Source organism: Gossypium hirsutum, chromosome D13, assembly GCF_007990345.1.
Source record: "Gossypium hirsutum isolate 1008001.06 chromosome D13, Gossypium_hirsutum_v2.1, whole genome shotgun sequence".
Classification (NCBI taxonomy): domain Eukaryota; kingdom Viridiplantae; phylum Streptophyta; class Magnoliopsida; order Malvales; family Malvaceae; genus Gossypium; species Gossypium hirsutum.
In genome coordinates, this window is record NC_053449.1 from 54,027,437 (window position 1) to 54,046,561 (window position 19,125).

General features: G+C 30.7%; 1 protein-coding gene across 1 annotated transcript; it reads left to right on the plus strand.

Annotated features, from left to right (window-relative positions):
* The first annotated feature begins 14,127 nt into the window (after window positions 1-14,127).
* LOC107918742 (uncharacterized) lies at window positions 14,128-15,277 on the plus strand. The gene is made up of 2 exons (XM_016848327.2): window positions 14,128-14,619; window positions 14,730-15,277. The coding sequence occupies exons 1-2, from the start codon at window positions 14,527-14,529 to the stop codon at window positions 14,967-14,969; spliced, it is 333 nt and encodes a 110-aa protein (XP_016703816.1). The 5' UTR covers window positions 14,128-14,526; the 3' UTR covers window positions 14,970-15,277.
* The last annotated feature ends 3,848 nt before the right edge of the window (window positions 15,278-19,125 follow it).

Sequence of the window (19,125 nt, forward strand, 5' to 3'; positions counted from 1 at the left end):
TTTTCTTTTTTCCCCCCCTCCCTTCTAGGACCTCAAATCTGCTGACATCTTCTAATAACAGCCTTGCTTCTTGAGGTAATAATTACTATATACCCTAATATTTGGTCTTGTGAGTGATTCTCTAAGTTGTTTACTGATAGTTTCCTCTTCTTGATCTAATGTTAGAAGTTGTCGTGCAGAAGCATAAATGAGTACACATTAGACTCTCCTGCAAAAGAAAAAGAGTGAAAAAGAACTGTTCTATATGGTTGTCACATCATTTCTTCGAAGCTCCTCGAGACCATACTTCTTGATAAATTGTTCACTGAAGATGAACTTGTAAGTCACTCCAACAGAATATCATATTTTATGGGGTTAGTTTATCTTTACTACTCTTTGTCCTTGCAGGAGGCTTTTGAAGATGATATTGGATCCTCAAAATATCCACAGATTAAAAGATTCAAGATTTCCATTAAATATCCTTGACAAAATCGTATCAGGTACAATTTCAATCATGGAAAGCTGTGTCACTGTTTCTATTTCTATTTCTTTTTTTCCCCTATTTTAATGAAAAGTAAGTTGCATAAATGTTGGGAATTTCACTAGTTTAAGATATAAGAAGGTTTCATCTTTGTTTTGGCTTGCCACTTTTGCTTAATGCCAACTTTGGATGTGTCCTCACGATTCCTTAGTTCTATGTATACTGGCATTCATGATCAACTGATTCGATGTGATTATTTCTGTTGGATCTCTCTGGAAAGTTGGTTCCTTTGCTCTGAACTTTCCCCCTTCTTGTTGCATTGAGAGAAAAAAAAACCGGGAAAAGAAGAAAAAAGGGGGTGGGGGGGGGAGCGCATTGGATAGAGAATGAACCTTAGGGTTGGGACCTTGCATTTTTATGCATTTCTGTTAACGAGCATGATGTTGATTAAGGGTTTTTTTTAGCCCATAGTTGCTTCCTACATTGGTATTGCAATATTTGAAATAGTTGAAGTTAACAATTTTTAAGGATATTACAATATTTTTCGTTAAGTGGATGACATGTAATGGTACTTTCATTTCTTATTATGCGGAATGCTAATGTGGAGTTTTTTATGAGGTCAAATGGTTTATTTTATTTGCCGTGCAAGCAAACGTTTTAAAAAAAATGTAAATATATTTTTGTTAAGGGGTTAGAGTAGTGTCCAAATGAGATACTTCTGTTTGTAAGCTATTTGAATTTTGCTAAAAGAAAAGTTTGATAATTATTGAGTCAAGTCGAGCTTTATTTTGAGCTGTCGATTGAATCAAGCTTGATTTGAAAATTTGTGAGTTTAATTGAACTTTTCATTTTAATATATTTTATATTATGAAATTACATGTCTATCCTTATCATACGAAAGGGTTAAAGTATGAACGAGGTTAATCGAGCTCAAGTTCAAACTTGAGTATAAAAATTGATAAACGAATTTAATTTAGTTCAAGCTTGAGTAATTTGATTATGCCTCAAGTTGAGTTCAAATTTAGAAATTGATATTCAATCGAGATCAAATTTGCCATTATTCAGTTTGATTTGGTTTGATTACACCTCTAAAGAATTGGTGACAACCAAAGACACATATGAACGTGTTCATAAGTATAAAAATTTGAAATTTTTTTTCGAAAAACATATAAAAATTTTCAGAGAGTATGAAAAAAAAAACCTCCAAAAGTAATAAAAAAAACCTAAAGGATTGTTTTTATAAAAAAATATCCAAAAGTATGAGAAAATAATAAGAACTAAAAAAAATATAGAACGGACAGTTTTTCTAATTGCATCCATTTGCTTTAACAATTAATTAACATTGTTTCAGGCATTACACAGTATTTAAAACAATAAAAATAATTAAAATATAGGAATAAATATTAAATTTAGTCATGAATTTTGGCCCAATGTGTAATTTGATATATGAACTTTAGTTTGATGTAATTATATACATGAAATTTGAATTGTAGTTCATACGCATAAAACTTTGATTTCAATTCAATTGCGAACATTTAAAGAAATGAATATATACATTTATTTTCATATTGGATTAATATAATTGCTTGTGTATGCAATATATCAAGGTAAAATGGTGATAAATCGATAATGTTGTTAGTAGTTTGTAAAAGTTTAATCAAATAAAAATTTCATGTACAAAATCACACAAAATTAAAATTCATATATGACATTGTACAATACGTCAAAGTTCATGTATAATTTCGATATTTATTCCTAAAATATATTACCAAACTTACAAATTAGCATGGTAAATGTAAGAAACAAATAGATAAAATGTTGTTTAATAAATTTAAAAACTAAATTTTTTTATAAATTTTTTATTATTGTAATGTGGACATCCATATTATAATAGTGTTGATCTGAATTTATATTAGAAAATTATTTGATAAATTATTGAAAATTAAATTTTAATTTTAATTATTAATATTCATATTATTTTCAATAATCTTGGATAAAATTTAAATATAATAATTTGAATATATGTTTTTTTATAAAAAAAATAGATAATTTAAAAATAATAATATTAATTTAACCATTTCAATATTAAGTGATAAGTAAAAAAATTATATTAAACTAAAAAATTAATATGATTATCAAGCACATTTAAAATATTAAATATTAAAATTTTTTATTTTCAGTGAAGTAAAAAAGATTGAAAATGAGAAGTTTTAAAGATTTATCAAATAATAGATAAAAAAAACTAAAGCATGTAAAATATATATGTTTATGATTAATGGTTAAATTTAAATAAATGAAATTATCATTTTCTTAATTTTGATAAAATTTGAGATAAAAAAAATTAAAGATTTCAATCCCATCTGATAATATATAATATAATAATGGTTATATATTGTTAGTTTAAAAATATCTTCACATTCAAGCATGCTTGTTTTATTTATTATATTCTTTTTGAAGTTGCTTTTTTATTTATTTTCGCGTACTGCTTCTATATTTAGGGAAGACTTTATAAGGTGGTTTGGTATTAGTTAAGTTCAAAGGAAAGGAATGCTCTTACTAAAAATCATAAAATTAATAAATTTCTTTTATAGAAAAGGAATAGGTTGATACCACATGTCACATAATTAAAAAATTTTAAAAATTAAAAATTAATAAAAATTCTAAAATATTATTTAAAAATTAGTAAAAACACACCTCCATAATGATAGACATATGCAAAATTATAAAAAAAATTATTAAAAAAATAAAATTACATAAATATATATCTCAACAGGTGATGCATATAACTTCAACAGTTGTAGAATAAAACAATATATATGCTAAAATATGGTGAGAAAACATTTATTATTTCTAGCCTTTATCCTAATATTTACTGTAGGGTAAATTACACTAACAGTCACTCAATTTTAGGGTAGCTGACAAAATAGTCACCTAGGTTTTATTTCAGTCACTCAACTTTAGAAAAACAACAAAGCAGTCCTTTTAACTATTTTTCGTTACAGATGTAACGGTTAAGTGACATAGTAGATGGCAGATTGCTTGGTGTCATTAATCGTCTAGTTGGCCAGTTAGCACCAATTTAGGGTTTAGGCAGAAGAAGAAGAAGAAGAAGAAGAAGAAGAAGAAGAAGAAGAAGAAGAAGAAGAAGAAGAAGAAGAAGAATAAAAAGAAGAGGAGGAGGAAGAGGAGGAGAAGAAGAAGAAGGAGAAGAGAAAAAATAGAGATGCCAACCGTGATTCCAGTGTGTTATTGTGGAAACCCAACCAAATTAAACACGTCATGGTCCAATAACAACCCAGGTAAGAGGTTTTTTGGGTGTAAGAAGTTTGGGAATGGGTTTCAAAAACCATGTTGTTTTTCACCTGGTTTGATCCACCATTGATGCCCCGTTCACAAATTGTGTTGTTGGGTCTTCTAAAAAAAGTGTTAAGAAGTTTGGGAGTGGGTTTCAAAAACCATGTTGTTTTTCACCTGGTTTGATCCACCATTGATGCCCCGTTCACAAATTGTGTTGTTGGGTCTTCTAAAAAAAGTGAGGACATTGGAGGATGCAAGGAGGAGGGAGAGGAAAACATGGGTTTTAGTGTTTGTATTTGTAACATTGTTGCTATTTTTTAAACCCTAAACCAACTTATGTTATTGTTAGCACCGAAAACCAACTTATGTGGCTGCTGGTATACTTTTTTGTTATTCATTCATGGTGAGTTGGGCCGTAAATGTAATGGCATGTAAATGGTAAAAGTTTGCTAATTGTAATGGGAGAATATTTGGTTATTGTTTAATGGTATGGTATTCTCACACATTTGTATTTCATTTCATTTGAATTTCTAAATGTTTAATCTTCTTTTAAGACTTTAAAAAGTATTTGGTTATTGTTTTTTATTTTCTTACATTGCATGGATCATTATGTTAGAATAGATAAAACAAATGAAAAACAAAAATAGAAACATATTGGAAGGGCAAAATATTGCCAAATTGCATGGATCAATGCTCATATATTAAGGCCAAATTGTTTACAAAAACTATTGCCAAATTTGCCTACAGTTCAATACAATTAAACAGATTTGAATTGTAGGAAAATTTACAAAAAAATTCCAATGACTATATGCCTAAGTTTAGATAACAGTAGCAATCATAGGCACATTTACAAAAAAAATAATCTGCCTAAGTTAATAAATCAGTAGCAGTAGTAGGTATAAGCAAATTTACACAAGTTCAAAAAGTTCACAAAATAAAGTCCTATTTACAATGTCATCATTGGTCTGTCACAGATGGCTCTTGAGTAGAAGACATCCATCTAACAGTGGTTACTTTCCTCTTGAATCAAAGCTTTTCTCGTGGGGCAACATCTTATTGGTAAGTTTGGTGAGTTGGGGCAGTTTGTAACTGAGTTGGGGTAGACTGTTGCTGAGTTGGGGCAACCACTTGGTTGTGAATACCAACTTTGTGTCTTTTGACCTACAGGAACAAGTGAAATCCATCAAACAAATTCATAACTTAAGTAATATAATGAAGCAAAGGTAGATGACTTACTAGAATATTTTTGCGAACTTCCCATTTGCAACCCATCTTATTGTTGCCTATTTTGTTGCATTTACTGCACCTCATTTCCATCCATCTCTTGCTCAACCTTTCTGTTATTTCTGGTTCATCAGGTTCTTTCCTTCTCACCTTAGTAGGTCTGCCAAGTGGCCTTCTTAGTGTAGGAGGCAGTATTGGCAACATGTTTGACACATCACCCATTACTTAGGACCCTTTACTAGCCTTATGAAGTTGGAGTAAATGGCAAGCTGGGTTTGCTTGGTGTACCAGGTTTGTACATAGGTTTCTGGGAACTTATCTTTTAGATGAATGACAACCATTGCATGCATGCAAAAGATTCCAATGAGATCCCAATTCCTGCAAGAGCAGGAATTCTCAACTAGATTCATCACATGCTAACTGCCTGGACCACATTAACCTGATACCTGTCTCGACCAGCATGTGATGGAACATACCTAAAAAATAGTCACTAAAACAATATTAAAAATAGCATGTGATCATCCCCACCAACAATCATTCACAAGGCATAAATATATTTAAAAAATGACAGAATAAAGACATAGATGTATTGGTCAAACAACATGTGATCAGCCCCACCAGCAATTATACACAAGGCAAAATAAATGCATCAATATATTAAAAAGAGTAAATTTACCACAGTGAATCTTTGATATTGACATCCAACTTTTTCCTGATCTTTGGTGTAACACCCCTATACCCGGTTCGACCTAAGGAACCTGATATAGGGATATTACATTTGGTGCCAAAGTGATTTTGGCTAATCACAAATACATTTGAACATTAAAAAAAAATAAAGTTTTCATAACTTATATTGTAGTCCTTACTACTTGGAACACACTTGATCTTCCTAACTACATGCCAATCTATTCAAAATTTTGAAACATACCCTCTTGGCACTTGGAGATGTGATGAGATGGATGCTCACAACCTCAATTACAACTCTTCAAAATCACTGTACCTAATCTGCGCACGGAAAACAAAACTGTACGCTGAGTAAAACTCAGTGGTATTTCTACAATTCGAATATTTAAAGACATGATAATATAATAAGCATATTTTAATTATAAACACATTTGGATATTTAAGACCACATTTATTTATACAATAATATTAACCATTCAATACTCAAAACATAAATACATCATTTTATACCATATTTAATTTTCATCACTTGCTATGTAATAGCTTTTCACAATTTGATCCACATATCATTTGAAACAATAATAATATCCAATTCATAAATACATAATTCATGTGTCTCAATTCACCCATTTTCAATTCATGTACAATATCATTCAATATCAATCATAGTACTGTTTTATTTAATTACCCCTATTAACACGACTATGACTCGGATGGATACACGGATCCAACCAACACACCAGTTTGACACCCAGTGCCTCATCGGATAAATTCGAAGTAATAATTGTGCCCAGCACTATATAAATTTGACACCTAGTGTCTCATCAGTTAAACCGAAGTAAATTGGCACCCAGTGCCTCATCGACTCAAAGTCAAAGAAATTCCTGAACTCTTCCAATCCTATGGCATGCCATCTATATCCGACTTAGCCCGATACAGTTAATAGGGTTTAATTTCACTTTCTAAATACAACTAATATTCAATTATCATATTTGCACATATTTATTCATTTGAATTCAAATAATCAATATATTCATAATATATATATCAATTCAATCCATTCAATCAACTTTTAATTCAATTCAATGTCAAAGTGCCAAATACTCGCCTCAATACTTACCATATGCATTAAATAAAAAAATACAACAATTAATAACTAGTTTCAGATTATAGAAATACAAACCAGGAATTCCGAGCTACTCTACGTCAACTTTATCTTTCCCCTTTTTAGTTGAGGATTCCGGTACGACGTTAGCTACGGAATTAAAACAATTAAAATTCATCAATACAACACAGTTTAATTTCATATTAAATATTTCAATTTTTATTCAATATTTTCCTAAATTTCAATTTAATCATTAAACCGAGACTAATTTTTATTCTTCACAATTAATTCTATATTTTCATACAATTTCTACTTTAAACTAAATTTAACTCCCTATTTTCACTTAAATCCCTAAATTTTGATTTTTTTACAATTTAGTTCCTATTACTCAAAATGTACAATTCATTCTACAAATTAATCTTTTTTCACTTCTAACTTAAAAATATATCAATTTAATCCTTAATACTAAAATTATTCAACATTAACAACACTTAAAAACTCAATGATTGCTAAAATTTTGACATGGGTCGGGTAGTACTTAACACTGGGATTCCAAAAACATAAAAATTACAAGAAAAAGGGACTAAATTGACTAACCAATTAAACTTTGAAATTTTTGAAACCCTTGGTCGTGAGTTCTTCTTTCTTTCCTTTCTGATTTCGTTAGCTTTCTCTCTCTTTCTCTCTTTTTTTAAAATTCATTATTCTTTTATTATACTTACTTTATTATTATTATTATTATATATTTACTTAAATATTAAGAAAACATATTATAATATATATATTAACTTTAATTTATTAATAATATATAAATTTTACACTTCCTCATTAAAGAACAATGACTTAGTTGTTTCTTTAGTCCCTTTAATTATTCTTTAATCTATAATTCAACTTTCACCCTATATGCAATTTAGTCATTATACCTAATTACTTTTAATTCAAACAATTTTACTTAACCAAAATCTAATTAACTACACAACTAGCTTCGTAAATATTTACAAGTCCGATTTATAAAAACAGAGTCCTGAAAATACACTTTTCGACACCCCTAACTATAGGGTCGTTACATTTGGACACAAGATTCCTTTAATTTTATCAACTTCTTCTTTCTTCTTGATAATCAACAACATAATCTTGGTTATAATTGTTTCCATCATGGCCAGGATATATTTCCCTCTTACTTCCAATATCACCTACTCGTAAGCAACATAAAAGATCAGTAAACTGCATGTCCTTAATGATTAGTAAGTAACATAAAAAATAGGGTTTACCTTGTTAAAGCATTCAGAAAGATTATTTACCAACATGTCGGAGTGGCTCCTAATTGAGAAGTAGGACATTGACTAGTGAGTAAGGTTCTTTTCCTTCAACCAATCACAAGCATGCTAATTGGTATTCTTCAGTTCAGCCATGACATCTTCAAAATCCCTTAGAGTGCTTGCTCTGGCAGCTTTCCAAAGCAAATATTTCAATTCCTTTGTTCAAAAACCAACTTTCTTGAAATTGGCATGTAGGTATCTAACACAGTGTCTAGTTTCTGCATTAGGAAACAACATAATATATATTGCTTCTAAAAGTCCCTACAAATAGAACAAATACATTTTAATTCTTTGACATACCATGAACCTTAAATAGAAACAACATAAAACAAAGTAGACAAATGGAGTTTTACCTTTTACTTGACAGACATGAAGGATTTCTGATATGAGCTCACAATTTACAAGTTTAGTACGAGCAACTCCAAGAATTAGAGCCATGATGCTTGGTTTTCACTTTCGACAACAACATATGCAATAGAATAGATGCCAATAATGACATCTATCCTAACAGCTGCTAGTAGGTAGCCACCAAAATAGCCCTTTAAGAAACATCCATCTAAACCTATTATCCTCATACAACAAACCCTATAGCCATCTTTGCATACTTGTAGACAAACATCCCTCCTTTGTAACGCCCCAAAAATGTATATTTTTGTTTTTGTAAAAATATGACACAAATATCTGTTTGCTTCCATGGTTAAGTGTTCTAAGTGTGTGTATGAGGTCCCAAGTTCAAGCCATGTCTTTGGCGAAATTTTGGAATTTTTTCTGAATAAAGCCTCACTCTTGTTCAGTAGGCTTGTATTTGTTTGGTTGTAAGAATATAATAGAATGGTTCTGTTGGTCTGGTGGTTAGGTGGAGTTCTAATATGTTAGTGGTCTTGAGTTCGAATCCTTAAGCATGCAAAAGAGTTATTTTTTTGTTATCTGTGCCGTGTGGGAGTTTGAAGGAAAGTAAAATACTGAAGTGTTTGAGTGAAGTTTGAATTCGGTTGTTGAGAGATAGTGGGAGTGTGGTGGACTGTTTTTAGGAGAAAAATAAGGGATTAAGGGTGGTTATCGGATATTCTGTCAATCTTTTCTTTTATTTTTTTCCCAAAAAAAATCTACATGTTTTCCCTTCTATTCTCCTTGTTGAATTCTCCTTTGCCGTTTTTCTTTCCTTTTGTGTTATCAAATCCCTTTTTCTTCCTTTTATTGTTTTGACCAAGATGTGTCTCCTTGTTTGAGATTCTGTTTGATCACTGCGTTTTTCCCCATTTGGTAAGTGGCTTAAGTTATTATAGTTTTGGCATTCGATTACCGACTGAAGGTTGTGATTTTTTATTTTGGGAAACAAAAAATTGAGAATAATAGAGTCTTCCTCGTGTCACCTCGTAATTGAAATCACTAAAGGTGTTGGGGTAAGCATTGGTCGTTTGATTAGCACTATGGTCGTTCATATTCGCATTTTAAAAACTCGTTTAAAATCTAAATCTGTGTTTGGGAATGTCAATTCTAGGTTCTGAGTGTCTTGGGGTGTCTACACGTCAAACCGAAACCAGGTGTGTACCCGAAACGTAGAAAATGAGATTCGATGAAAAGTCAAAATTGCTTGCTATTTGGACAACAACAGTAGACTAACTTTGAAAAATCACCATAAATTATGGAAATTTAATTAGAGGATAAAAAAAATATGGAATTAAATCTTATTGAGTCTAGTTTCTCATAGAAGAAACGATGTATGTAATGGAATTGTAAATCGTGAGATATAATAAGCTTTGTGAGACAAGGTCAGAATGAATTCAGATTCCCCTGTTCTAATTTTGGAAAATCATCAAAAATTGGAGAAAAATAATTAGGGGTTAAAATTTACATGTTTAAATTATTAATGAGTCTATTTTCAATAGAAATAAATGGTAACATCATCCAAATTTTGTACTAAGATATAATTAATTTTTAGCAAAGAAAGGTCAAAGTTGTCAGACAACAAAACATGGGTAAGATTGAAGATTTTACTGTACTTATTGGCTGAACCAAAAATTCTAAAAATTTTATGGTAGAAAGTTATTTGAGTTTAGTTTCAAAAACATCAAGCGGACCTTAATTTGGAATTCTGTAGCTTAGGATATAAGTAATTTAGTAACAGTGACTCAAGTAGATAGCTTTAAAGGAACATATAAGTAAATAGTGAAAACATATATGAATATTTAGCTAGCATGGGTTACATTAGAAATGGACCACGCGGCCAAGGCCAATTTGGTCTGAGTGGGCCTACACGAGCAAACCACGTGGGCGTGTGAGCCCATTTTCACTGAATTGATTGCTAAGGTTGCGCAGGTCGCCCAAGTCGACTGTGAACCTACTGTAGGGTCGGTAAGCATCAATTAGACCTCTAATTGTACGAACTAACTATTTGATTTATATATGTGTCTAATTGTACGAACTAACTATTTGATTTATATATGTGTTGAGTATGATGATAGTATGCTTGTATACTGAACTGGTTATATGTACTGATGTCCTGAGATAGCATGTCATGACTTGTATGTTACATTGCATGGGGTTGGGTTAATTATATTTGGAGGAAGTGTACTGAAAGGCTTTTAAGCCTAACATACTGGCAGCTTAGCTGAAAATTACTATTTTGTGCCGCATTCGGTACTATTTGGAGTGTAAGGATAGGTAGGTTGATTTGATCCCCACATGGAGTGTAGGGTTGGACGGAGATGGTGTGTAGAGGCTAGTTGGGTTTGTTACTGAATACTGCATGATTGCTGCTAATACTGTGATGGGCTAAGACCCTACTGCATATTTGATACTGTACTGAGATGGGCTAAGGCCCAAATTGTTACTGATATTGAAAAAGGGCTTAAGCCCAGGATTGTTTTAACTGTGCACTGTGATTTGTTATTGTTTGTTTTCTATGGGATTACACACTGAGTTTTCGTAAACTCACCCCTTATGTTTAAATGTGCACAGGAAATCCCCAGATCTATATGGATCGGTGCGGCGAAAGACTCGGCGGTGACCATGGTTTTGGACTTTCATGGTTTTTAACCTATATTTATGATAATTGGTTTTGTTTCTATTCTATTTTTTACTGGCGAAGTTTTTGGGTTGTAATTGGGCTTTCGGACTTTGGTTTTGGGTTTTAATTATCTTTACCTTATGGATTACAATTGCTAGTAGTAGAAAACCTCGATTTTCAAAAGAAACAAATATTTTTCTTGAACGCACGATTGTTTAATTTGTTTTAAAAGCTTCCGCAAACGAATAACGTTTTGAAACTATCGATTAAATGAGCAAAACAATTTTGGAACTAATAAGATATTAAGATAAGGAATTCAATAGAAATGGTTTTAATGCGTCGACATGGTTTTCAAACACCCTATCATGTGACATCGCTAGATCTGGCCATAACGTCTAGGTCAAGTTTGGGTTGTTACATCCTTTGAAACAATCTATTATTCAAATAACAAAGTATTGTTATCCCCTCATTTTGGGTCTTAGCCTCCAACAAATACTCATAAATCTTCTCATATTGAGCCTTATGAACTCTTTCAATTAATTCCAATGCCATAAGTTTATCCCTCCTACATTCGGTTAGCTAGACAAGGTAAAATAAATCTCTTTTGACATCTTGTTACTATGATGTCAAAAATAACCAGGATCAACAATGAAATTTTCTTTATAATGTTGACCTATCCAAGCTGAGGTTACATTATTATTTTTATAGACTTTAGAGCAAGTATGGTTAGGGTTTGAACTCCTAATTTGCCAAGTCTAGTCAATAGGGTCATTAGGGTTTAGTCTAGAGGCCCATATGAACCACGAACATTTTTCACTGTAGACTGCCGTTAACCTCTTTAGATCATTTTTGGAGAACTTAATAAAATAACTATACAACCTACCATACTGCTTGTCAGCTTCTTTTAGACTATTTTTGGACTTAAATAACATTCCAACCTAAAGTTTAGGATTACTCATGTCATTATCTAGGTTGAACTTATGCCAATTTTGGCCATTTGAGTCAGATTCATGTGCACTATCTAACCTCCCAGAATAATCACTATCACATAGTTCCCCTACTTCTATATCATCCATGTTTAAACCATCTAGATTAATCCTTATCCTTTTAGACACATCACTATCAGATACATAATTAACAGACACCTCAAAATCAAACATTTCTTCACTTTCATTAAAATTATCATCAATTAAACCTGCCAAACAAATTATAGTCAATAAAGGCAGACAACAACCAAACAATTTAATACAACATAGGCAATAGCAAACAATTTAATACAACATGACAGACAATAACCAATACAAAAATAATTTAATATAAACACAACCATTTTTGTCATGCACATGACAAACAATAACCAAACACTTTAACCCTAAACTTAGGCAATGACGAACAAGAACCAATACAATATAGAAGCTAAAGAACAAAGTTAATCCAATTGATATTTGAAACTAGGAGCATATTTGTCTCTTAATAACAAAAAAATAACCAAACTTGATACTGTTTGATACAAACAATAAACATGACATACCATACACAATATCTGTCATTTAGTTTGATACAAATAATAAACATGACATACACAGCATCATGCACATGCACATGCACATGGCATACAACATCAGTTTGATACAAACAATAAACATGACATACACAACATCATGCATATGGCATACCATACACAGTATCTGCCATTCACTTTAATAAGCAGACTCTAAACCCCATGTAAATAACAAATGAAATCAAAGTCTTTTTGAATGATTGTTAATAACAAATGAAACCAAAATCGAAATAACCCTATGTGGATGCAACATTTTTCAAATTTTAAATCTAGACAACCCTAAATCAAAATAACCCTAAATAAAAAAATGAAAAACTAAATATAGAAACTTACCCGTTACAGTGGATGTAACAACATTGGCAGCTTCCTTTCTATTGACCATTGTCGCTGAGAACCAAAAACACTAATAGGTTTCTCATTTTGTCTTCTTTTCTCCCCAAACGAAAAATACCAATTGATTTCTAACCCTAGACCTTGTTAATCGATTATTGAATCAATTTTCTAACCCTAAACCAACCTTGTTAATCGATTCCCAAATCGATTCTAACCTAAATCCCTATTAATTTTTTCCCAAATCAATTTTCTTTTCCTCCTTCCCTTAATCACAATCAATTTATGTTTTTTTTTGCCCTAAACCAACCTAACTCTTCAAATTTCTTTCCCTAAACCCATGTCAAACCTTGACCTTTCCATTACTTCACCAACGTGGACATCAGCTAGTTAACTTGCCACATTAGTGGTCCTGTTAAGACAGTAACGAAAAATATTAATAAGGGACTGATTTGTCACTTTTTGATAATGTTAGTGACTATTTTGTTATTTTTCTAAAGTTGAGTGTTTGAAATGAAATCTAGATGACTGTTTTGTTAGCTATACCAAAGTTGAGTGACTGTTGATATAATTTACCCTTTATTATATCTCAATCGTCATAAAACAAATATATTTATTATACCCTTATTTATAGTAGTACAAACTCTCCATAACCTTTTATTTTGTATATATAGAATTGTGCTATTTCAACAAATTTCTACCTTAGCAAATTTTCACATCTTCAATCTCCTTGCAAAGCAACATTTGATTAAGTGTCTTTAAATTTCAACCTTCAAATTTTAATATTGATCGAATCTAAACATAATTAGAATTTGACCGCAATTACAACCTAAGTCATCATTTCAATTAAATTTTTAGTGATTGAAATTTTTTGAATCTTAACTCCACCTTCTTCTAGAATCTCTCATATAAAATGATCTCACGGACATCTAATTTTTTCTATTTTAGATTTAGACCATTTCGGTTCTACAATTATTGATGTTAGAGAGGCTTAGGTTTGGATGTAATTTGCCTCTCAGTCTTAAGCTTGCATTGTTCTTTTCTTTCTTTGATTAATGATTATTGCTTGATGTTTCTCTCAAAAAGAAAAGAAAAATATAAATATAAATATAGATATAATATGATAAATTTTAACTCAAACCTAAATTTTCTGTAAAAAATTTCCACAGAGAAACAGGGGAAAAAGGAACATGATTCCCATTAATTTAGGCTTCCCATTCCTCCAGCTCAATCCCATTTAAGATGCACTCAATTTAGCACCACCAAAAACTCTTTTATTTGGGGGTGTGTGTGGTTCCATAAGAAATCGTTTTTCATTTATGATTTGCACCAAATTAAATTAAAATTATACCCAATACAAATACCGCAAGTAGTCACTCCCTTTTTTTTTTTATAACAAAATCAAGAACAAAAGGAAAAAAGAATCAATACCCATTCCATTTCACTTACTTTTTTGGGGTTTTCGCTTTTCTTTTTCACTATCATCAGTTCAGCAAATCAGTCCCCCCCCCCAAAAAAAAACCCACTTCTACAAACATGAAATCTGGTTATGGGGTCACTCTTTTTCTCTTGTTTCTCTTCTTTTCAGCTTTTGTCTTCAATTACAATGAAGCTACAAGCATGGCCCAAGTGAGTTACAAAAAACCTTGCATTTGAATGCATAGATCCCTTTTCCTTTCCATCTCAAAGATTTTGAACTTTTTTTTTTGTGGATTCATAGTTGGTTTGTTTGTTTGAAGGTAAATGGGTCTTCAGAAATGTTCCCATTGGTGGAAGAGAAGATGATGTTGTTCAATGAAAGCAGAAGAAAGTTGGGGAGTTTCCAGATATGTGCTGTTTGTACATGCTGTGGTGGAGCTAAAGGTGCTTGCTTACCTTCTCCTTGTTGCTATGCTATCAATTGCAACATTCCAAACAGACCCTTTGGTTTCTGTTCTTTCACTCCCAAAACCTGTAATTGCTTTGGATGCCATCTCTAGTTTAAACCTTTGTTTTATCTATATTTCTTACTCTTTTTTTTTTAATTTAGGAGTTAAAATTAAAAAAAAATATTGATTCTGATGCAAGTTTGAAAGTGGAGAAAGAGAATATCTGTTTTCTTTCATTTGTTTGTTTATAAGTTCCATAGGGAGTTTTCTCAGTTAAGGCTTTTTGGCAATTTTGTCTATAATTTTTGTTCTTTTCAAGGTAGTAACATTGCCTGGCATATGATATGGATAATTTAGGAAACATTGCCCTTGTTTATGAAGCTAATGGGTGTTATAATAAGGTTTCTTTTCTTTTTTTATTTAAAGCTATTATATATATTAATGTTAGTTTTCAGTAAGGCATGACAAAGATTCAAGATGTCCATTATTTTACTGTTATCTTGTTTACCTTTTTTTAATTCATGTTTAATATACTTATTAGTGGGTGTATTGCATTATGCAACTTGGAACCATGTAATACCAATTTGTTTTTATTATTAAAATTGAAGTAATGTTTGATGCTGCTTTAATTATGCTTCACACTTGATCTACCACAGTATCTTTAGTCAGAGTAGGTCAATAAACATATAAATAAAATACTCTTGATGTTGGTGAGATGATGCTCAAGGGAAAGTGAATTGCTAGAACTATGTAGTTTGGCTTGTTGTGCCTACCACATTTTGATGAATTTTGTAGCCTACACTTAAAAGGATTGTGCAAAGGGTCTCAAATATTGAGATTCAATTCCATGTAGCAATTGAGTTAATATTTTCTGATGTCAATTAACTTTGAAAAATTAGGGTTTTGTGAGTAGAAATGGCCTAAGAAGCTGAGATTTAAAGGGTAGTGAGGAGAGACGTGGATTGATATAAATGCATGTAGGTATGTATAGGCAGCAAAAATACTAGGGGTGGGTGGAAGTTGGATAGAGGGCTGGACCTGGATATATATCAAAGCTCTAGCAACTACTATCCAAAGATGGAGGTGGTGGTGTTAATATTTCTAGAGCTGTATATTAACGTGTTTCTCTTTAATGCATCCTTTTTCTTTTCTCCTACAAGCCATTTATGTTTTATTGACCAAAATATCTTTGATGTCAAGATTCGTGAATTCTAAAACTTAAACATAATTTTCAAAAACAAAAGGATAAAAGTAGGACAAAAACCATGAAGAAATGTCCAATAGAATGTGTAGTTGTTTGTGAGTAGGTGTAGGTCTTTTTAAAGAATATATGATAAGAGGATTTAGACATGATGCAACAACCCATGTGCTACTTAAAACAAGTAACAATCAAAATGAGTTGGCCATTTTAGCATCATATAATCAAAATTGCTTCTATTTATAGTCTTGATTTAATAATAAGAAAGGTTTAAATAATTTGAGTTATCAAATCTATTAACTGCATTAGCTATTTTTAATGTAAATTTGGTGACATAATGATTTGGTTGAGAACAGAAAGCAGGCAGTATATGAGAGATGATTACTGATTAGATGTCATGTATGCCTTGTATGGGATCCACCCCCTCATCCTTATCCCAACACATCCTTCACTTCTATACCCAGGATTTCACCAAAAATTCCCATCCTCAAATACTTGTTTTCTAATTTATTTATGTTTTTAAAACCCCAAAATAAAAGCATCAGGAAACTCCATTATTTTATATTAATTTAGGGAATGAAGCAAAATAAAAAAGGATACAAATATGTAGAAAAAAAAACCATGTAATGGTTTGATAAATAAGAAATTTACTGTATTAGGTGTGGTTTAGATTCGAATCGCATTAGTCATATTTATTATTCAAATTTTGTCTTAATTTTGTAATTTAAAAAAATGATTAATGTGGTCTTGATTAAGCAATTATGTTTTATTTTCCTTGACTTTCAAGTTTCCCGACATCTTTTATTATCATTCAGATCCATAATATTAATTAAGTCTCATTTACTTTACTTTTTTGGCTTCCACTATTTCCACAAGTCAAAATTGGAGTCTCTCATCTCAATCATACCAAATTTTAGATTTTATTATGTTTTTTTTCATAATTTTCGTTAATAAAATGATGGAAACAAATTGCAATGTACTCAAATAATTGATGGCTATTATCAATTTTTTAAATATATAAAAAAAATTTAAAATTTGAAAATATGTATAGTCTGGATTCATTCCATTATAAAATCTTTTACCTTTTTCATGACCAAAAAAAAATTAGGGAAAATTTAGTAAACAGTCTGTAATTTTTTTTATTTCATAAATAATCTTAAAAATTATTGTTTCTCTCTTTTTAAATATTTTTACTATGGATTAAGGTGATGGAGTTTTTTAATTCCACAAACAAATTAAGAAACCACCATGTGTATTAATTATTTAATCTTTATTTTTTAAAAAATTATCAATTAAGGACACTTGGGAATTTTTTATTCTAATGTATCAAATAATAATCCTTTTACTATACTTCTATAGTATATTTGTCAATCTCCTAGCCCTGCTCGTGGAGTCTAGAAACTTCACTAGTAGTGTACTGAATATTATCCCGTTATAAAAAACATAATTTAGAAGATTATTATAATCAATTATTTTTTAGTTTAACAAAAGAAAAGCTCCCTTTACTAATTTTAACTAAATGTAATTTTTGGCCTATAAATTTGGTAATTAAGTTCATTTTGGTATTTGTACTTTATTTTGGTAAACTTTGGCACCTAAATTTGACAGCTATGTTCACTTTGATACATGAGCTTGAATATTGTGAAAATGTGATGTTGAGTGGCTATGAGATTGTGCCACATCATCATTTAAAAATTATGTTAGACTCAAAAATATAAAAAAGGGGTGAATTGCTACCTTTCGAGGAAAAGTTACAACATTTACAATTTTTATATTTTTACTAAGGCTGATAGAGAACCTCCCCCTCTAGTTTTTGTGGTCAAACTAAAATCTTCTAACTTTTGTGGCTCAACTAGAAATCTTTTACAATCCATTTTAAGGTTTTATACCTCAAAAACCTTAATTATACTCTTTACAACAAAGAAAAGATAAATAAACTAACAATGAACCTCTAATAGTTGTGAATTTGGAAATTGAGCCTCTAAATACAAAGATATGAGAGTAAAAAAAGATTTGACAATAAGCTCTCAAAAAATATGTACAAGAGAAATGAAGAAAATGAAGAAATGAAATATTTTCTCTTAAACTTTTTGTTTCGATATTACTCACTCATGTCTTGAAGTGTTCTTTATGAGTATTTATATCAAGGAAGTGATTTGTAGCTGTTTATAGTCATTGTGGATGATTCGGAGCCATTTGGAGCATCAATTCAAGGTATTAAATGCAATTGCAAAGCAACATGTTTTGATACATGCTTGTTGGTTACTGATACCTGTCTTTGAAAAATATGCTTGTTAGTCCACATGTATCAGAACCTAAGGTCATGTTTACCTTTTTCTTTTAGGGTATTTGCTTTAGGGTTTTTAGGAGGCATGCTTTTAGGGTTTATGGGACAAATGTTTAGAGTTTAGGTCATTTTGATGATGTTTGTGTTTGAGGGTTAAAACCCTTGAATTTTTGAATTTACCAATTCAACTCCAATTCCTAACACCAATAAGTATTTTTATTAAATTTGCCAGAGTGATATTTTAATTTTTTCTGTTAAAATATTCATATGGTGATCATGTAGCAAAAACACATTCCAATGGACACAAATTTATTATATAATTTTGGTAGCAAATGTGGAATTTTAAAAAAAATTATTCCAACACATCATGCAAAAGTATTTTTTTTTGTTAGAATAGTATTTTGTTTAAAAATTCAAGTAATTTTTTTATCAAAGTAATCAACAATATTAACTATTTGAATTAAACATTATACTACAAAATAAAAATAAAATAGGACCAAATAAATCAGTCTATGTATGAATATTATAAATTTACTTTTATGTACACATTCTCTAATTAAAATCGTATTTGATTGAATTGTACAATTAATTGATTAATCGATTGAATTCTTAATTGTGTTCGTGTTTGGGGTAGACATTGTTAAAGGGGGGTTGACAATGGGAACGAGTAAATATGCAAAAGCTACTCGCGTGCCTTGAAAATATTATCCGGGAATCTCAGGATATTTGAAGGATTCTCGCATGAGGAAAAATTTTCACAATATGCAAACATTTTGCCTCAG